This window comes from Mustela erminea, chromosome 7 (assembly GCF_009829155.1).
Source record: "Mustela erminea isolate mMusErm1 chromosome 7, mMusErm1.Pri, whole genome shotgun sequence".
NCBI lineage: Eukaryota > Metazoa > Chordata > Mammalia > Carnivora > Mustelidae > Mustela > Mustela erminea.
The window spans coordinates 67,002,013-67,024,157 of NC_045620.1; the positions used below are offsets into that span (position 1 = coordinate 67,002,013).

Below are 22,145 nucleotides of genomic sequence, written 5' to 3' on the forward strand. Positions count from 1 at the left end.
CCCTGACTATGATGCTTTGGATGTTGCCAACAAAATTGGGATCATCTAAACTGAGTACAGCTGGCTAAATCTAAATACATTTTTTCATGATAAAAAAAAAAAAGAATGCTGTAATTTGTCAAATGCTTTTCCAGCATCTATTGAGAGTATCATATGGTTCTTGTTCTTTCTTTTATTAATGTATCACATTGATTTGTGGATGTTGAACCAACGTTGGAACCCAGGAATAAATCCCACTTGATCGTGGTGAATAATCCTTTTAATGTACTGTTGGATCTTATTGGCTAGTATTTTGGTGGGAATTTTCACATCTGTGTTCATCAAGGATATTGGTCTGTAATTCTCCTTTTCAGTGGGGTCTTTGTCTGGTTTTGGGAGCAAGGTAATGCTGGCCTCATAAAATGAGTTTGGGGGCGCCTGGATGGCTCAGTGGGTTAAGCCGCTGCCTTCGGCTCAGGTCATGATCTCAGAGTCCTGGGATCGAGTCCCACATCGGGCTCTCTGCTCAGCGGAGAGGCTGCTTCCCTCTCTCTCTCTCTCTGGCTGCCTCTCCGTCTACTTGTGATTTCTCTCTGTCAAATTAATAAATAAAATCTTTAAAAAAAATAAAAAAAAATAAAATAAAATGAGTTTGGAAGTTTTCCTTCCATTTCAATTTTTTGGAAAAGCTTCAGGAGAATAAGTATTAATTCTTCTTTAAATATTTGGTAGAATTCCCCTGGGAAGCCATCTGGCCCTGGCTCTTACTTGTTGGGAGATTTTTGATAACTGCTTCAATCTTCTTACTGGTAATGGGTCTGTTCAGGTTTTCTATGTCTTCTTGGTTCAGTTTTAGTAGTTCATATGTCTCTAGGAATACATCCATTTCTTCCAGATTGTCAAATTTGCTGTTGTATAGTTGGTCAAAATATGTTCTTATAATTGTTTGTATTTCTTTAGTATTGATTGTGATCTCTGCTCTTTCATTCATGATTTTATTAATTTTTTTTTGTTTTAATTTGACAGACAGAGATTACAAGCAGACAGAGAGGCAGGCAGAGAGAGAGAGAGAGGGAAGCAGGCTCCCTGCTGAGCAGAGAGCCCGATGCGGGACTCGATCCCAGGACTCTGGGATCATGACCTGAGCCGAAGGCAGCGGCTTAACCCACTGAGCCACCCAGGCGCCCATTCATGATTTTATTAATTTGGGTCCTTTCTCTTTTCTTTTTGATAAGTCTGCTAGGGGTTTATCAATCTTATTCATTCTTCCAAAGAACCAGCTCCTAGTTTTGTTTATCTGCTCTACTCTTCTTTTTGTTTCTATTTCATTGATTTCTGCTCCGATCTTTATTATTTCTCTTCTTCTGCTGGGTTTAGGCCTTTTTTTGCTGTTCTTTCTCCAGCTCCTTCATGTGTAGGGTTAGGTTGTGTATTTGAGACCTTTCTTGTTTCTTGAGACAGGTTTGTATTGCTATATATTTACCTCTCAGGAACGCCTTTACTGTGTCCCTAAGATTTCAAACAGTTGTGTTTTCATTTCATTTGTTTCCATGAACTTTTTAAAATTTCTTTTTAATTTCCTGGTTGATGTATGCATCCTTTACTAGGATGCTCTTTAGCCTCCATGTGTTTGCGTTCTTTTCAACTTTCCTCTTGTGATTGAGTTCTAGTTTCGAGGCATTGTCATCTGAAAATGTGCAGGGAATGATCTGAATCTTTTGATACTGGTTAAGACCTGATCTGTTTCCTAGGGTATGATCTATTCTGGAGACTGTTCCAGTTTCACCTGAGAAGAATGTGTATTCTGTTGCTTTGGGATAGAATGTTCTAAATATATCTGTGATGTCCATCTGGTCCACTGTGTCATTTAAAGCCTTTATTTCCTTGTTGATATTTTGCTTAGATGATCTGTTCACTTCAGTGAGGAGAATGTTAAATCCCCTACTATTCTTGTATTATTGTCTATGTGTTTCTTTGATTTTGTTCTTAATTGGTTTATATAATTGGCTGCTACCATAGTAGGGGCATAGATATTTAAAATTGTTAGATTTTCAGCATGGAGTTTCCTCAAAAAGTTGAAAATAGAGCGACCCTATGACCCAGCAATAGCACTACTGGGTATTTACCCTAAAGATACAAATGTAGTGATCTGAAGGGACAAATGGACCCAACTGTTTATAGCAGTAATGTCCACGATAGCCAAACTATGGAAAGAACCTAGATGTCTATCAATAGATGAATGGATAAAGAAGATGTGGTATATATATACAATGGAATACTATGCAGCCATTAAAAGAAATGAAATCTTGCCATTTGCAACAACATGGATGGAGATAGAGGGTAATATGCTGAGCGAAATAAGTCAATCAGAGAAAGACAATTAACTTATGATCTCCCTGATAAAAGGAATTTGAGGGGCAGAGTGGGGGGTTTGGAGAGTAGGGAAGGGAAAAATGGAACAAGATGTGATCGGGAGACAAACCATAAGAGACTATTAATCTCACAAAACAAACTGAGGGTTCCTGCGGGGTGTGGGGGGAGTAGGGATAGGGTGGCTGGGTTATGGACATTGGGGAGGGTATGTGCTATGGTGAGTGCTATGAAATGTGTAAGCCTGATGATTCACAGATCTGTACCCCTGGGGCAAATAATACATTATATGCTAGTAAAAATAGTTAAAATAATAAACTAAATAAAATTGTTAGATCTTCTTGTGGGACAGACCCTTCAAGTATGATATAGTATCCTTCTCATCTCTTATGATAGTCTTCTGCTTAAAATCTAATTTGTTTGATAGAAGGATTGCTACCCCAGCTTTCTTTTGATGTCCATTAACATGGTAAATTGTTTTCCACACCCTCACTTTCAATCTGGAGGTGTCTTTGAGTCTAAAATTAGTTTCTTGTAGACAGCACATCGATAGGTCTTGTTTTTTTTAATCCATTCTGATATCTTGTGTATTTTGATTGGGGCATTTAACCCATTTACATTCAGGCTAATTATTGAAAGATAAGAATTTAGTGCCATGTATTGCCTGTAAGGAGACTGTTACTACATATTGTCTCTGTTCCTTTCCAGTCTATGTTACTTTTAGGCTCTCTCTTGCTAAGAGAGGACCTTTTTCAATATTTTCTATAGGGCTGGTTTGGTGTTTGCAAATTCTCTTAGTTTTTGTTTGCCCTGGAAGCTTTTTATTTCTCCTTCTATTTTCATTGACAGCCTAGCTGAATGTAATATTCTTGGCTGCATATTTTTCTGGTTTAATGCTCTGAATATATCATGCCAGTCCTTTCTGGCCTGCCAGGTCTCTGTGGATAGTCTGCTGCCAATCTAATATTTCTACCATTGTATGTTACAGACCTCTTGTCCTGAGCTGCTTTCAGGATTTTCTCTTTGTTTCTGAGACTTGTAAGTTTAACCATTAAATGACGGGGTGTTGGCCTATTTTTATTGATTTCAGGGGGAGTTCTCTGTGCCTCCTGGAATTTGATACTTGTTTCCTTCCCCCATATCAGGAAAGTTCTCTGCTATGATTTGCTCCAATGTACATTCTGCCCCCTCTCTCTTTCTTCTTTTTCTGTGATCCCAATTATTCTAATATTGTTTCATCTTGTGTCATCAATTATCTCTCAAATTCTCCGCTCATTATCCAGCAGTTGTTTATCTCTCTTTTTCTCAGTTTCTTTATTCTCCATCATTTGCCTTCTATATCACTAATTCTCTCTTCTGCCTCATTTATCCTAGCAGTAAGAGCTTCCATTTTTGATTGCTCATTAATAGCTTTTTTTTATTTCAACTTGCTTAAATTTTATTTCTTTAATTTCTCCAGAAAGGATTTTATTTCTCCAGAACGTCATTCTCTATTATGTTCTGTGCTTTTTTCATGCCCAGTTAGCATTTTTATAATCATCATTCTGAACTCTAGTTCTCATATCTTACTAATGTCCATATTGATTAGGTCCCTAGTAGTTGGTACTGCCTCTTGTTTTTTTTGAGGTGAGTTTTTCCATCTTGTCATTTTGTCCAGAGAAGAATAGATGAATGAGAGAACAAAGTGCTAAAAGGGTAACAATGACCCTAGAAAAATATACACTAAACAAATCAGAAGAGACCTAAAACCAGGGGGAGAAGAAAAAAAAATATGATTAGGCTGGTGAATAGAACAGAGCCACACACTTGATTTTGGGTGTGTATTGGTCTGTTAGAAGAAACTGCCTCCCAAAATTTTAAAGAAAGAAAAACATATATATCTATAGCTATATGAATATTTTTATATGTAAATAAGGGTAAACATGATGAAGAGATAAAATGACTATAAAGATGAAAATTTTAAAATATTTTTAAAAAGGAATTGATAAGTTGGTTAAAAAAAGAAAAAAAAAAGAGAATGTGATCAGGCTAGAGACTAGAACAAAGCCATATACTAGATTTAGGGTATATTTTGGTCTTCTAGAAGAAACTGTATCTCAAAACTTTAAAGAAAAAAAAAAGGTTAAATACAATGAAGGGACAGAATATGAAAATTTAAAAAGATTTTTAGAAAGGTGTCAATAAAATAGGTTAAAATAGGAAAGAGGAAACATTAAAAAATATATAACAAAAAATTTAAAAAAATTTAACTTGGAATGACTTCAGAATAATGGGAAAAAAGCCATGAATCCTGTGTGCTTTATTCTCTTAGCACAGGTATTTTGCAGTTCTCATTGATTGGTAATGTTTGTCTTGGCTAGATGTTCTTGCTGATCTGGGGGAGGGGCTTCTTGCAGTGATTCTTAAATGGCTTTGCCCGAGGTGCAATTGCACTGCCCTTGCCAGGGGCCAATCTGTTCAGGTTTGCTCTTGGTAGCTTTTGTTCCCTAATGCTTCCCATACAGCTTTGGAGGACGGGAATGAAGATGGCAGCCTCCCAGTCTCTGGCCAGTGGGATCCAGAGCTTAGGGTCACACTCCTCAGTATGCCCTCAGAGAAAAGCAGCCAATCCCTCCCATCTCCCTGGTCTCCGGCTGCACTCTGTGCTCCCCCGGCCAGTGACTGAGTGTTTCCATCTCTGGCGCATGGCCATGTTTGGAGTCTCCAAACATGAAGAAATCCCAGCAGATTTCTTCAGCGTTCTCCTGCACTGTTCCTCCCAGAGGAGGAATGGGGGGGGTCTCCCCAGAGCTGCCACTTGTGGGGTCCCTGCTCAAAGAGCAGTGGCCCAACTGTGCCTTGGATCACAGTTTAAGGTAACCCTGAGCTGAAAGCCCACTCCTCAGCTCTGTCTCTGCAGCCAGCTTCCCTGCTCTGATACCTGGGAGCTCTGCCGCACTCAGGCACCCCTGGTTTTTCTGTGACCCTGAGGGTCCTGAGACCACACTGTCCCAGCAGGGGCTCCACCCCTTGCTTTGCCTCTGGATTGACGTTCCTCCATGGAGCAGACTTCTAGAAGTTCTGATTTTATGCTCCACTGCTCTACGGCTTGTCGGGAGCCAGCCCCTCCCCTCTGTGGTCTATCTTCCCATGTATCGCCTTGAATTCACTTCTCTGCACGTCCTGTCTTCCAGAAAGTGGTCGCTTTTCTGTTCCTAGAATTGCTGCTCTTCTTCTCATCTATCTCCTATTCAATTTTTAGGTGTTCGGAATGGTTTGATGACTATCTAGGTGAATTCCTGGGACCAGATGAAATTTAGCTCATCTACCCCTTCGCCATCTTGCTCCTCCTGTCCTGTTTTGGTATCAGAGTAATGCTGCCCTTGTAGAATGAAATTGGAATGTTCTTTCCCCTTCTGTTTCTTGGAATGGTTTGAAAATAGTAAAATAACTTCTCTTTAAATATTTGGTAGAATTCACATAATTTGTTGGGAGTTTTTGATTACTGCTTCAATTTCATTGTTAATAATTGACCTGTTCAAATTTTCTATTTATTCCTGGTTCAGTTTTGGAAGATTACGTATCCTTTTCTTCTAGGTTGTCCAATTTTTTGGCTGTAATTTTTCATAATATTCTCTTACAGTTTTTTTTTGTTTGTGTATTTTTGTGGTGTTGGTTATTATTTCTCCTCTTTTGGTTTCTGCTTTTATTTATTTGACGTCTCTTCCCTTTTTTTATGGGTTTAGCTAAAGCGTTACCAATTTTTGTTGATCTTTTCAAAGAACCAGCTCCTGGTTTTATTAATCTGTTCTATTTTTGGTCTGTATTTCCTTTATTTTTGATCTAATCTTTATTTCCTTCCTTTAACTGGCTTTGGACTTTTTTCTCCTCTTTCCAGCTCCTTTAGTCATATAGTTAGGTTGGGTTTTTATAGTTTTTTTTTTTTAATAAAATGCAGCTTTTACTTGGAGATTTTTTTTTCCCTATAGTTGTTACTCTAACACCATTTGTTAAGAAGGCTATACTTATACATTTAATTTTGTATGTTTGCCAAAAATCAGCTAGTTATATCTGTGTGGATTAAATCTAAATCTTCTATTCTATTGATCTTTTTTTTTTAAGATTTTATTTATTTATTTGACAGACAGAGATCACAAGTAGGCAGAGAGGCAGGCAGAGAGAGAGGAGGAAGCAGGCTCCCTGCTGAGCAGAGAGCCCGATGCGGGGCTCGATTCCAGGACCCTGGGATCATGACCTGAGCCGAAAGCAGAGGCTTTAACCCACTGAGCCACCCAGGCGCCCCATCTATTGATCTTTGTATCTCTCTCTCCACCAATACCACAATATCTTGATTAATGTTGCTAATACCTTATTATCAAGCGCCAGGGTTCCTCCACATTTACTTTTCTTTTGAAAAAATATTTTAGCTATTTTTGGGGGTCTGAAATTTTGTTTAAATTTTAGAATGTGGTTATTTATGTAGAGGAAACCTTTCTAGGATTTTGACAGGAATTGCACTGAATCTATAGATTGATCTGGGGACAACTCACATCTTTATGATGTTGATTCATCCAGTCTGTGAACAGAACTCATGAATATGACAATACATTTAGGTCTTCTTTGATGTCTTATTTTGTAATTTCCAGCTTAGAGATCCTGTACATGTTTAATTAAGTATACACCTAATTATTTCATTGTATTTGGAGTGATGGTAAATGGTATTTGCTTTTTAATATAGGTTTCCATTTGTTCATTAGTTCATTATGTTCGTTAGTTTGTCAAAATGCAATTGATTTTGTGCGTGGATCCTATAACTGGCAACTTTACTGAACTCAATAGTTCTAGGAATGTTGTGTGTGGGTGTGGGTGTGTGTGTGTGCACGTGCGCACGTGTGTGTGTTTGTGAGTGTGTGATATGTACTTGTGGATTTCTTGCCATTTTCTGCATAGACTATATATCATCTACAAACAGGGACAGTTTTATCTTCCTTTCCAATCTCTGTGGCTTTATTTCTTTTTCTTGCCTATTGCAGAAGTTAGAACTTCTTAGGACTATGTTGAATAAGAGTGGTAAGAGTGGGCATTCTGGCCTTTTTCCTAGTCTCAGGAGAAAACATATTCAGTCTTGCACCAGTGTGAATGATACTAACTGTAGATATTCTTTATCTGTAGATACTTTTTATCAGGTTAATGATGTTCCCTCTTTTTTAATTTTCTGAGAGTTTTTATCATGGATGGGTGCTGAGTTTTGTCAAATGCTTTTGCTGAATTAATTGATACATGATTTTTCTTCTTTAATCAATCATTGTTGATTAACAATTTTAATCAACCTTGTGTGTCTGGAATATTTTCTACTTCCATATTTTCTCCACGTATAACTCTTTAATACCTTGCTGGATTTGGTTTGCTAATACTCCATTGTGGGTTTTATATCTTCTAAGTACATGAAAGATATTGGTCTGTAGTTTTTCTTTTTTATTAGTTCTGTTTTTCCATTTTTTAATTGATGTGTAGGTGATATATATTACCATATTAGCTTTAGGTGTACACTATAGTGATTTCACATTTATATACATCACAAAGTCACCATCACAAAATGACCACAATAAATCTAGCTACTATCTCACCATATGAAGTTGTTAATTACTGTTAACCACATGCCCTGTGCTGCACATTGTATCACCTGTATTATTTATTTTATAACTGGAAGTTTGTACCTTTTAATCCTTTTCCCTTATTTCCTTCCTGCCCTACACCATTCCCCTCTGGCAACCACCAGATTGTTCTCTGTATTTATGAGTCTGTTTCTATTGTTTTGCTTCTTTTTCATCACAGTTACTTAAATTTTTTAATAACTTGAGTGCAGTTGACCCCAATATTATATTCGTTTCAAGTGTACAATATAGTGATGCAATTCTTAACACTGTTTTTGTCTGGTTGGTATCAGGTTAATATTATCCTCCTCAAATGTGTTGAGAACTTGTCCCTTCTCTTTTGTTCCTGGAAGAAATTGGTATAATTCATTTTTTAATATTTGATAAAATTATCATGGAGTCATTTGGGCCTGGAGATTTTTTTCCCAGGACTTCTTTATTAAGAATTTAATTTGAAAAAGATGGTTTTAGGGCTATTAATGTTTATTTTGTTTTTTTTTAAATTTTTTAAATTTATTTTTTATTTTCAGCATAACAGTATTCATTATTTTTGCACCACACCCAGTGCTCCATGCAATCCATTATGTTAGTTGAATTTTGGCAATTGGTAGTTCTAAGGAAGTGGTCTATTTTTCCTAAGTTGTGAACTTGTCAGTGCAAAGGTATTTATTGTATGCCTTTATTACCTTTTTAATGACTGCAAGATCTATAGTGATGTGCACTGTGTTGTTTCTGATATTAATGCTCTGTCCTTTCTCTTTCATTTTCTCTCTCATTCTCTCTTTTTCAGTCTTGTTAGAGGTTTAATCAGATCTATTGGTGCATCCTCCCCCTAAAAACCAGTTTTATCTAATTGATTATCTCTGATATTTTATTTTCAGTTTCGTCACTTTCTGCTCTTTATTGTTTCTTCCCTCTGCCTGCTTTAGTTTTATTTTGTTCTTCTTTTTCTAATTTCTTGAGTTAGGAACTTACCATTGATTTGAGATACTTCCTCATTTCCAACATAAGCATTTGTGCAAAAATTTCTCTTCCAGGACACCTGTGTGGCTCAGTGGATTAAGCCTCTGCCTTCGGCTCAGGTCATGATCTAAGGGTCCTGGGATCAATCCCCACACTGGGCTCTCTGCTCAGCAGGGAACCTGCTTCCCCCTCTCTCTCTGCCTGCCTCTCTGCCTACTTGTGACCTGTCTCTTGCTGTCAAATAAATAAATAAATAAAACCTTAAAAAAAGAATTTCCCTTCCAGCACTGTCTTAGCTGCATCTCACATATTTTGATTTGTTGTGTTTTTGTTTTCATTCAGTTCTAAGTGTGTTTCTTTCCTTTAAGTCTTCCTCTTTAACCCATGGATTATTTATAAAAGTATTGTTTAATTCTATGTTTAAAGTTTTTTGCGTTGTCTTTCTATAATCACTTTCCAGTTTGATTCCACTATGGTCATCGAACACACTATGTTGATTTCAATTCTTTTAAGTTAGTTGGGATCAGTTTTTTATTATTATGTTCAGGTAGCCAACATATAGTACATCATTAATTTTTTTTTAATATTATGTTAGTCACCATACAGTACATCATTAGTTTTTGATGGAGTGTTCAGTGATTCATTAGCTGTGTATAACACCCAGTACTGATCACAACACATGGCCTCCTTAATTCTCCATCCTTTTACTTGCAGTCTACCAGTGTTATACTTAGAGTACATTCCTTGGGGTACTGAATGGCACAGTTGGTTGAGCATTCAACTTTTGGTTTTGGCTCAGTTATGATCTAGAGGTCATGGGTTTGAGCCCTGTTGTTGGGCTTCACACTCAGCTCAGAGTCTGGTTAAGACTTTCTCTCCCTCTTTCTTTGCCTCTCCCCACCTGTGCTCACACAAGCATGTGCTCTCTCTCTCTCTCTCAAATAAATAAATCTTGTTTTTAAAAAGTAAATTTCTTGTAAGTAGCATATAGTTTGATAGCCTTTTATCCACTCTGCCAGTATGTTTTTTGATTAGTATTAGACTATTTATATTTAAAGTAATAATTGATATGTTAAGCACTTACTTCATTATTTTATTATTTTCTATTTATTTTCATTGGTCTTGTTCCACTTTCTTTTTTCTTGCCTTCCTTCAGGTTACTTGAACATTTTTTACAATTCTGTCTTGGTTTACTTGTAGTTTTTAAAAAATTTCTTTCTTTGTATGACTTTTATAATTGTTTCTCTAAGTATGATAGTATATGTAAGTGACTTTTAAAAAGTCTCCTGGTGAAGGGAGTTGGGGGAAATTGGAAGGGGAGGTGAACCATGAGAGACTATGGACTCTGAAAAACAATCTGAGGGTTTTGAAGGGACGGGGGGTGGGAGGTTGGGGTACCAGGTGGTGGGTATTATAGAGGGCACGGATTGCATGGAGCACGGGGTGTGGTGCAAAAATAATGAATACTGTTATGCTGGAAATTAAAAAATAAATAAATAAATTAATTAATTAATTAAAAAAAAAAAAAGTCTCCTGGTGTCAGCATTTTACCACTTCATGTGAGTGTGGAAATCTTACTTCAATTTAGAAAATGTAAAATTTTTTATTCCCCAGGTTTAAATACCATTATCTTGAGTATCAGGTGGTGTTATAATGTCTGTTTCAGTCATTTCTAAGGATCAGTCTGCTGCTAGCCAAAGTTCGTTTTGTTTTGTTTTTAACATGTGTAGTAATGGTTTTATTTTTTCTTAATTCCTGAAAGATGATTGGATGATTTTACATTCAGAATTTGCAGTCAATTGTTCTTTCCTTTTTGTGGTTGAAAAACAGTGAAGCCTCTCTTTGGGGTTTCCTATGTTTTAAATGTGAAATTTTCTGTCATTCAAACTGGTGGTTTCTTAGGTAATGTGTCTTTTTTCTCTGGCTACATTCAAGATTTTTTCCTTTATCTCTGATATTTAAGTATTTAACTGTAATGCATCTTGGCATGGGTTTCCTTGGGTTCATTCTGTTTGGTGTTTGTTCAGCTTCTTGAATCTGAACATTGTGTCTTTCACCAAATTTGGAAAGTTTTCATCTACTATTTCTTCAGAAAGTCTCTCTGTTCTACTTTCTGTCTCCCTGTCCTTTTGAGACCTTGATGATATGAATGTTGGATGTTTTGTTATTGTCCTACAGGTCCCTGAGTCTCTGTTTATCTTTTGTCAATATTTTTTTCTCTGCTGTTAAAATTAGCTGAATTGTATTGTTCTGTCTGTCCTCAAGTTCTCTGATACTATCCTCTGTCATCTCTGCTCTACTTCTGAGCCCATCTAACAAGTTTTTATTTGTTATTTTATTTTTTAGTTCTACAATTTCCACTTGGAACTTTTATAGCTTTTGTTTTATAGCTTTTATTTCTTAGCTGAGATTTTCTATTTGATCATTTGTTTCAAGAGAATTTGTAATTAATTTTTGAAGCATTTTTATGACAGCTTCTTTGAAATCCTTATCAGATAATCCCAAATTCTTTTTTTTATTTATTTTTTAAAGATTTTATTTATTTATTTATTTGAATTTATTTATTTTCAGCATAACAGTATTCATTATTTTTTCACCACACCCAGTGCTCCATGCAATCCGTGCCCTCTATAATACCCACCACCTGGTACCCCAACCTCCCACCCCCCCACCAATTCAAACCCCTCAGATTGTTTTTCAGAGATAATCCCAACTTCTGATTCATTATTCATTCTGTTGGCATCATTTGATTGTCTTTCTCATTTAAGGTGTGATTTTCATGGTTCTTGCTATAATGGGTAATTTTTTATAGTATCCTGAACATTTGTCTATTATGTAAGGGACTCTAGATCCTATTCAGATCTTTTATTTTAGGAAGTAGTTGCCCTGTTTAAAGTTAGCACATAGACCCTGGCCTGTTTCTCTGGTCTGTGGTTCCAATGGTTATTTAATTTTCACAGCCTTTTGTGATATTATTTTGGTGCTTGGTTTGCTGGTGTTCGTGGGGCTACAGCTGGTCCCTGCTGGTGCTGCCTGAGGGAACAGCAGGAGTTTCCTCAGGCCAGGAGGCTAGATGTCTTTCAGTGGGGAAAAATTGTGGTAGCTTCCCCACTACTATCTTTTGAGTGTTGTTTTGTCTCTAGGCAAGGGAAGAGAGCCTTGAACCTATATAAGCCAAGGGGCTTCCTGGTATGGGCCACTTGCCATAGCTGGATCAATCTTGCATGATCTGTCCACTTGTTCTGGTATCTCTGTACAAGGGAGGAATGTTTTAGGCTCATGTGAACACAGTGGCTTCCTATACCATGCCACCTGTGTAGCCCACCTGCCCATTCCAGTAAAACCAGAGTTTTGCTAGAAAGGCTACTTGCTACTTGTCCTAAACATTGTGTAATGGCCTTTTGTCACTTCTACCATTTCACTTAGATTTGGGGTTGTTGCTATTGATAGGCTTTATTCTGTTTTAATTTTTAACATGGAAAAGTAATGAAATGAAATGTAGTGACTGACTACTGAATTTGGGGAGTAGTTAAGTGCTTTAATCCACTGCCAGATAAATATGTTTTTATTCATTATTTTCAGAGTTTGGAAATAATACAGTTTTTATTTTTGGAGACTTCGGGAGCTAAATATTATTTTCATTTTGGCTCACTTGTTGTCTTGCCTAATGATTTTGGTCAAGGTGGACTGTGGAGTTCAGCTCTCCTCTGTGGATCATTTATCTCCTATGTGGATCATTTATCTCTTTTACTCACAGACATAGATCCCAATGAAATTTATCTTTCTTAATTCCTGGTTACAGACGCAATCAAGACACAGGATTCACCCTGTTGTTGCCTAGAAAAATAATGAATAACACTTAACACAGTCCTATCTTTATGTACAGAGACCACGGGTATTAACTTCCTGTGAAAAAGATAGTTTGTAGATTATTAGTTCAACTTCAGTCTAATTATCTAGTTTCTTATAGGAGAGGCTAAGTTCCTTCTTGTTGAAAACAAGGACACATCACATTCACGAATACTATATAAAGCCTTGGTACTTGTACCTCCAAATTGTGAAGTACAGATCACATTTATAATTAATGTGGTTTCCATAATCGCATATAAAAATAATCAAGGTGTCTTGATATAAGCTCATTACCTTCTGTATAATGCACAAATTAAATGTCAATATTTGAAAAGTACTGATTTGCTAGCAAAGGACTGCAGTCTGTGAATATGGTGAGGCATGACTCCTAGGATTACCTTACATTGACCTGAAGTCAAGGTTGTCTAGGAGAGCCCAGTATACTCACTTGAGCTCTTAAAAGGAGGAGATTTTTCCAGCCAGTGACAGAAAAGAAAGAGAAACTTGAAGCACAAGAGAAATTCAGTGTGTCATGGCTGGCTTAAAGATGGAGGGACCACTGAGTAGTCATGTGAGTGCTTCAGGAGCTGAGAAGCCCCCTGACTGTCAGTGAGAATAGAGGGACCTCGTTGCACAGCTGCAAGGAGATGAGTTCTACCCACAACTTGAATGAGCTTGGAAGTAGATCTCTCTTGAAGAGGGGTAGAGCTTGAGCTCAGATAAGTGGAACAAACATTTATGGCAGCATTTAATTGGTGGCAGAACTGTCCTCTGAGGTTTGGAACCTGCATTCTTTTTCTAAGGATCCAAGGAATTAGGTGCATCTATTAAAGTCTCTCATTTTGTCCCAAGTTCCTTTAACCCCTTTCCCTTTGCTACCAACAGAATCAACCAAAACCAGCCTTCTCAGAAGCCAGATGTCCAGCCTCAAGAGCTCAGCTTGCAGTGAAAGGACCGACGGCCTTTCTACTTCCAGCAGCTGGAACACTCCAAGTGACAGAGGTAAGCCAGAGAGGGTCTCTCTATATCAGGAAGCACAGGCCAGCCTCCCTTTGCCCAGTGTGTCTGCTCCTAAAAACCTGGGTATAGATACATTTTGGGGGAAACAAATCATTTTTAAGTGGGTAACGATTGCTTCCTATTCAGGGACTCCTTGTAAATCATCTCTGTCTGCTGTAAGGAACTAGATTTTCTTAGGCTGAGATTTGCAATTACTGTGCCTGGATGTTTAATATATAAGTGACTCACATAACTCTGGTGTTCGTATAGTCCTCGCTGCCACTGCATGTTTTGAACTTGAAAATCTAATACTTCACAGCTGGCTAATTTTCTTCCCTTCTGCGGTACCTGGGTGGCTTAGTCAATTAAGCATCTGCCTTTGGCTCAGGTCATGATCCCAAGGTCCTGGGATTGAGCCCCATATTGGGCTTCTCCCTCTGCCTACTGCAACCCCTACTTGTGCTCACTCTCTCTCTCTGTTAAATAAATAAGTAAAATCTTATAAAAAAAAAAAAGAAGAAGAAGAAGAAGAAGAAGAAGCTTTTATTTTCTTCCCTTCATTCACAGGGGGTGTCAGCTGGTCCATATTGTCAGCCTTTTGGGGATAAATTGTGAGGAGAATATGACTTTTCCACGCAGATTTTATTATAAGAAAAAAACTTTATTCTTAAAATAGTAAATTTCTAAGAGTTTAATTCCTGTAGGACTTTCCCCTATATTTCAAATTGCTGATAACTAGTAAATCAAATTAATGACACAGATACACACGATCAATCCCCTACGTAGGAAGAGGGACTGAGTGACAAGTGTACCCTCCATCCATAGCTGAATCTAACCTCTTGTTCTTTAGCACTGATCATTATGATGTCTTTTCCTCTGTTTCAATTAACCTGTCATAGTCCCTAGGTCTGCTATATGCGTGGTTTTTAAAGGGCTCATCTTATGATGAGTAGAGTATGATTTCTTAGATGTTTAACCAAGTCACTCCCAAACACGCCTCCTTCTAGATGCTGCCAATTCAACTAGCTAATATTTCCTTTCATTTGTAAGTCCAAGTTTTTATAAGGATATATATTAAAAATCCGAAACATTGATTTGAATTATGTATCTATAACTAAACAGGATCTGGTAGGGATTTTGGTTTTCCAGACAGAGTGGAAGAACTACAGAGCAAACTCTCAGAAACTAAAATGTTGATCAAGGTTCTTTTGTATAATTTGGAGGAGTCCAATGAGGGCAACATTGAACAATCATTGGTTAATGGCATTTGCAAATTTAACATTTAAAAAAGGTGTTTTCTTTTTATTTTGATGAAGTCCCAAAAGTTTATTTTCGCTTTTGTGGGAGACATATCTTGAAAGAAGTTGCTGTGGCTGATATCGAAGAGATTACTGCCTATATTTTCCTCTAGGATTCTGATGGATTCCTGTCTCACATTGAGGTCTTTTATTCATTTTGAGTTTATCTTTGTGTATGGTGTAAGAGAATGGTCAAGTTTCATTCTTCTACATATAGCTGCCCAGTTTTCCCAGCACCATTTATTGAAGAGACTGTCTTTTTTCCACTGTATATTTTTTCCCGTTTTGTCGAAGACGATTTGACCATAGAGTTGAGGGTCCATATCTGGGCTCTCTACTCTGTTCCACTGGTCTGTGTGTCTGTTTTTATGCCAGTACCATGCTGTCTTCGTGATCACAGCTTTGTAGTAAAGCTTGAAATCAGGTAGCGTGATGCCCCTAGTTTTATTTTTGTTTTTCACCATTTCCTTAGCGATTCAGGGTCTCTTCTGGTTCCATACAAATTTTTGTATTATTTGCTCCAGCTCTATGAAGAATACTGGTGGAATTTTGATCGGAATGGCATTAAAAGTATAGATTGCTCTAGGCAGTATAGACGTTTTAACAATGTTTATTCTTCCTATCCAAGAGCATGGAATGGTCTTCCATCTTTTTGTGTCTTCTTCAATTTCTTTCATGAGTGTTCTGTAGTTCCTCGAATACAGATCCTTTACCTCTTTGGTTAGGTTTATTCCCAGGTATCTTATGGTTCTTGGTACTATAGTAAATGGAAATGATTCTCTAATTTCCCTTTCTGTATTTTCATTGTTAGTGTATAAGAAAGCCACTGATTTCTGTACATTGACTTTGTATCCTGCCACGTTGCTGAATTGCTGTGTGAGTTCTAGTAGTTTGGGGGTGGAGTCTTTTGGGTTTTCCATATAAAGAATCATGTCATCTGCGAAAAGAGAGAGTTTGACTTCTTCATTGCCAATTTGGATACCTTTTATTTCTCTTTGTTGTCTGATTGCTGTTGCTAGGACTTCTAAAACTATGTTGAACAAGAGTGGTGAGAGTGGGCATCCTTGTCGTGTTCCTGATCTCAACGGGAAGGCTGCAAGCTTTTTCCCATTGAGGATGATATTTGCTGTGGGTCTTTCATAGATAGATTTGATGAAGTTCAGGAATGTTCCCTCTATCCCTATACTTTGAAGCGTTAAGCAGTCAAAAAAACAAAGAGGCAACCCATGGAATGGGAGAAGATATTTGCAAATGACAGTACAGGCAAAAGGTTGATATCCAGGAATAATGAACTCCTCAAACTCAACATGCACAAAACAGACAACCATATCAAAAAATGGGCAGAAGATATGAACAGACACTTCTCCAATGAAGACATACAAATGGCTATCAGACACATGAAAAAATGTTCCTCATCACTAGCCATCAGGGAGATTCAAATTAAAACCACATTGAGACATCACCTTACACCAGTTAGAATGGCCAAAACAACATGTGTTGGAGGGGATGTGGAGAAAGGGGAACCCTCTTCCCCTGTTGGTGGGAATGCAAGTTGGTGCAGCCTCTTTGGAGAACAGTGTGGAGATTCCTCAAGAAATTAAAAATAGAACTTCCCTATGACCCTGCAATTGCACTCTTGGGTATTTACCCCAAAGATACAGATGTAGTGAAAAGAAAGGCTATCTGTACCCCAATGTTTATAGCAGCATTGGCCACGGTCGCCAAACTGTGGAAAGAACCAAGATGCCCTTCAACGGACAAATAGATAAGGAAGATGTGGTCCCTATACACTATGGAGTATTATGCCTCCATCAGAAAGGATGAATACCCAACTTTTGTAGCAACATGGATGGGACTGAAAGAGATTATGCTGAGTGAAATGAGTCAAGCAGAGAGAGTCAATTATCATATGGTTTCACTTATTTGTGGAGCATAACAAATAGCATGGAGGACATGGGGAGTTAGAGGAGAAGGGAGTTGGGGGAAATTGGAAGGGGAGGTGAACCATGAGAGACTATGGACTCTGAAAAACAATCTGAGGGTTTTGAAGTGGCGGGTGGGTGGGAGGTTGGGGTACCAGGTGGTGGGTATTATAAAGGGCACGGATTGCATGGAGCACTGGGTGTGGTGGAAAAATAATGAATACTGTTATGCCAAAAATAAATAAAAAATAAATTTAAAAAAAAGAAATAAAAGTTCCTCTAAATTAAAAAAAAAGAATTAGCAGAATTATATTTGTAATACCACCACTGTGAAAAACTAATAAAACAACTTTGATGTGATGTTTCTTGAGTTATAAATAAATAAATAAAATAAAAATGTGTTTTCTAGGGAATGAGGGCATGAATGTCTCATTCTTCCATGGAGAGGGATCTCAGTGGATATGGGATGAAGTAGATAAACAAAACACTGATAGGGCCATATTCATCTATTTATTGGTCTTTAGTGTAATTGCAAATGAATTTTGCCAGAGAACCTCCTATGACAGTCAGGTTTCTCTGAAATATAGTCCATTTATTAATCATCAGTCACAACCGAAATGAGAGATAAGTATGATCCTTTTGCATTTTGACTTTTAAAAAACCCATATATTCGGAAATTATACAACCGTCATTTCTCCTTCCACAGAAATAAGCATCCTGCTGACAAATGAGTACCTAGATGGCAAGTCATTAGGGAGAGTGAGTCGAGAAGGAAAACAGGTTCATGATCAAGAGTGAGTACCCCAATTTTACCAGGGAAGCTTTGTTATGGTTGTGTTTATTACAAGCTTTAAAGCATCATATTGTGTCTTCTTATTTCTTCAAGTATGTCTTCAGAAGATTGGCTCAAGACCCATAGCTTGGTTGCCAAGAAACTCACCATCATGGATGCCTTGTCCATGACAGCGGTCCCTCACATCCCCACCTATGTTCCCATTCTGGACAAACATGTTGTTTCCAAGGTCTTTGATGAGGTAAGACTGGTTTTCTGTCTGTCCCTGCCTGACATATTTTTCATTTCCAGCTCAAATAAAATGTAGTCCACTTTGGTCTTGGATAGTTGTAACAGAAATGTATTTCAGCCATTAAAAAGAAAATTATTTTAAAGATAGTAAAAAGGAGAGAGAAATGCTCTTAAGAAGTTTTATTTTTAAGCTTAGAAGAAATTGGCCCTTGCTGGGTTGGTCATTTACAGCTTGTTGCTGGTGGGTGGCAATGTGGAGCAGCAAAAATGTCTGAAAAGCTTCTCAGAGTCATGAGTTGTGAGTGAACATCATCTAGTTTCAGAGGACAGGGGAGAACTTGGGAGACACAGTGTCTGTCCTTCCTTTGCTTACCTTCTCTTCTTAAGGTAAGTGTCCTTGAGAACTTGGGAGACACAGTGTCCTCCCTTTGCTTACCTTCTCTTGTTAAATATAGTGGCACCTTTTTTTCCCCCTAAGATTTATTTATTGAGAGAGAGAAAGCTTGTACATGCCTGCATGAGTGGGGGGAGGGCAGAGGGTGAGAATCTCAAGCAGATTCCCTGCTGAGCTCATAGCTTAACATGAGGCTGATTGTCATGGACCCATGAAGTCAGGACCTGAGCTGAAACCAGGAGCTGGCCCTCTTAGCTGATGGAGCCACGCAGGCAACACCATTGGCATCTTTCTATCATAAAAGTCTCCAAAGGAAAATGTCACAAAGAGAAAGAGGGAGGGAGCAAGAGAGAAGAAGAGGCAAAGAGAGAAAGAGGGAACTTGAGAGAGACTGAGAGTGAACTAGAGCCAGAGAGAACCATAGGAGAATGACAGTCATGTCTTAGAAGGGGAAAATGCAGTGGGAGGGCATAATAGGGTTAAATGTGGAGGAAAGCTAAATAAATACTGAAAAGTTTCCCTTGAATTGGGCAAATAGAAAGTCCTTGCCCTTAGCAAGAACAGATTCAGTGGAGCAGCCAGACTGTTCAAGAATGAGGAACACACAAAAAACAAAGATATGAGGATCGAACCCCAGTGCTTCTGGGCATATACAGTGACAGCTAATGATTTAAATAGAAACATATCAGGCTAAAAAAAAAGTAATAAAATGCTTGGTTTAAGAGGAAAAAAAAAAAAAAAGAAACATATCAGGCTTTATATTTGCTAAATGGAAATAGTGTCCTTAAAAGAACTTATCTCATCCTGAAATGGTTACAGAAGAAATATAGGGTGTTTGGGATTTGCTTCCAAATCACTGGGATGGTGGGAGTTGTTGGGGGAGGAAAGGAATAGATAAAAGAAGATTGGCCATGAGTTGGTAACTGTTAAATTTGCATGATAAGAATATTGAATCGGGGAAGCTCCTTCTACTATTTTGTCTACTTTTTTATATAGTTCTGATTTTCCATAAAAAATTGAAAAAAATCAGAGGCAGGAAATCTTTTTTTAAAAAGGTTTTGTCTAACTGGTCTTGATGTATTTGGAAAAAGCAGAGGAATTGGTGAATTTTTTTCTCTTAGTCACATTGAAAACATCACACTGCTGGAGTTCAACATGTGCACGACCAGTGATTTTTGCTCTGGAGGTTGTGTGTGACTGATGCTATTTTCCTGTTGACTTTGCTTCATGGTGAGTGGTTCTGTCCCTGGGTGAGACCTTGTGACTGGCAGGTTCTATTTGTATTTCCAGTGAACTCTAACCTGATTAGTCAGATAACAATGTATCACTTGAACTTGACTTCTTCCAGAAGCAGCAGAGAGAAACTGAACACTGATTGATTTCTTCTAGGAAGTTTGGTGGCAGGTTTTCCTATTCTGTGCACTTATTTTATTAATATTCTTCAGCTTTATTTGGAATAAGATGTATTTAGTGAATTCTGCCAAGAAGTAGAATTTTCTTGTGCTTCTCATGTCTCCTTCTAAGCCTTCCAACAACCTAAAACATGGAAAAATAAATTTTTCAAAAAACAAATATGATAGGGTATGGAAGTACAAACATAAAATCAAAGGAAGAAACCATAAAGGAAAGATTTATGGATCAAATACAGAAAAATGTTCTACTGCATAAAAGCATATAAATAAAATGAAGACAGAGCTCAGAAAAATATTTGCAACATATACAACAAAGAGTTACAAGAGTAATGTCTTAAATATGTTTTTGTGTGTGCATCCATATCAGTGTGTGTGTGTGTGTGTGTGTGTGTGTGTGTGTATGAATCAGTGTTCTGTTCACAGAACAACATACATGTACATGTGCCCAAATGATGAAAGAATAAATACCTCATTGGAAAATCTAAGGGGATAAATTAAAAAAATCAAAACCCCATACACAAATATTTCTTACCTGGTAACCAAATATATGCACTGAGAAAAAATGCAAGCTGAAAAACCAGTTAGACATCTACCCCACCACGACCGTCATATTTGTAAGGTTAAAAAATACTAATAAACAAACACAAATACTAATGAACAGTGATGGCAAAATTAGGATAAAATGAGAACTTTTATATCCTGCTAGTGGGAGTATATATTGGCCTATCCTTGGCAGTACACTCAGGTGTTAAGAGCATACAGTCTCTCCTCCAGTGAATCCATATGTAGGTATTTCATAATCAGAAACACTGATACATATATTCAAAGAATAGTTAGTGCTGCCTTATATCTAACATTGAGAATGCTGAAAGCAACCTAAATGTCTACAGGGTCTATCTGTATTGGGGAGTGTCATACTTTCATTAAATGTCATGTTTCTGTAAAGGATGACATAGGGAAAAGCTCTCAATACAATTAATGTTAAATGAAAAAAATCAGGTACAAACCTCCACATTTATAGTATATAAATTTGGTTACATAATATATATGATGTAGACATAGCACTCTTTCTCCCTCCTTTTCTCTTTTTACCAAAATGTGAATAGTGTTTATCTGAGTTGTGAGATTATTGGGGACTTGGGGGTTCTGTTTTTGCTTTGTTGGTTTTTTAAAAAAGATTTTATTTATTTATTTGACAGAGATCACAAGTAGGCAGAGAGGCAGGCGGGGGCGGGAGAAGCAGGCTCCCGCTGAGCAGGGAGACTGATGCGGGGCTCCATCCCAGGACCCCAAGATTATGACCAGAGCTGAAAGCAGAGGCTTAACCCACTGAGCCACCCAAGTGCCCTGGGGGTTCTGTTTTTGTTGTAGTACTTTGAACTGAATATATATTAATGTTATGCTGACAAAAAAAAAAAAGTTAAGAGAACAGACCTATAACAAATGATAAAATGGTGAAATATAAAGGGAACCTAATTTTAATTAATTATTGGTTTATTAAAAATCAATTTAAATTATTGGTTTATTTTTATTTGCTAAGTAATATATGAATTCTCAGTATGGAATGACCATATAGAAGTCTTTAAAGGAAAATGGGGGAATTTCTCTCTCAGCCACTCTCATCTACAAACAAAACTCTTTGGGTAGTTTGGTGATTATCTTTCCAATTGTTTTTCTACCCACACACTCATGTGTATATATGTATGCATAAATAATATATATTTATACACATATGCATAACAATTTTAATAAATATAAATGAGGTGATACCATATGGTTTTCCATTTTATCTTTTATAAATTATCTTTTATGAAAATCATCTTTTAAAAATTAAGGTCTTGGGACACCCAGGTGGCTCAGTCAGTTAAGTGTCCTACTCTTTCTTTCTTTCTTTCTTTGACAGGCAGAGATCACTAGTAGGCGGAGAGGCAGGCAGAGATAGAGAGGGAGGAGGAAGCAGGCTCCCTGCTGAGCAGAGAGCCCAATTCGGGGCTCGATCCCAGGACCCTGGGACCACGACCTGAGCCGAAGGCTGAGGCTTTAACCCACTGAGCTACCCAGGTGCCCCCAGTGTCTGACTCTTGATCTCAGCTCAGGTCTTAAACTCTGGGTCATGAGTTCAGGCCCCATGTTGGGCTCCATGCTGGTGTGAAACCTACTTCAAAAAAAACGTAAGGTCTTATACATCAGAATCCTAGAGGAGAACATAGGCCCATATGTTTGGGCCTCTTTGATATCAGCCCAGCAACTTCTTTCAAGATATGTCTCCAAAGGCAAAGGAAACAAAAGCAAAAATAAACTT

The 22,145-nt window shown here is 37.5% G+C and overlaps 1 protein-coding gene across 2 annotated transcripts in view; it reads left to right on the forward strand.

Moving 5' to 3' along the window:
• The window catches only part of VWA3B (von Willebrand factor A domain containing 3B), a 236,408-nt gene that overhangs the window by 153,983 nt on the left and 60,280 nt on the right, over positions 1-22,145 (forward strand). For both annotated transcript variants that reach the window (XM_032351983.1, XM_032351982.1), the window contains exons 17-19: positions 13,680-13,796; positions 17,720-17,807; positions 17,900-18,047. In XM_032351983.1, the coding sequence (XP_032207874.1) occupies positions 13,680-13,796; positions 17,720-17,807; positions 17,900-18,047 (353 nt within the window). The remainder of the gene's footprint in view (positions 1-13,679; positions 13,797-17,719; positions 17,808-17,899; positions 18,048-22,145) is intronic.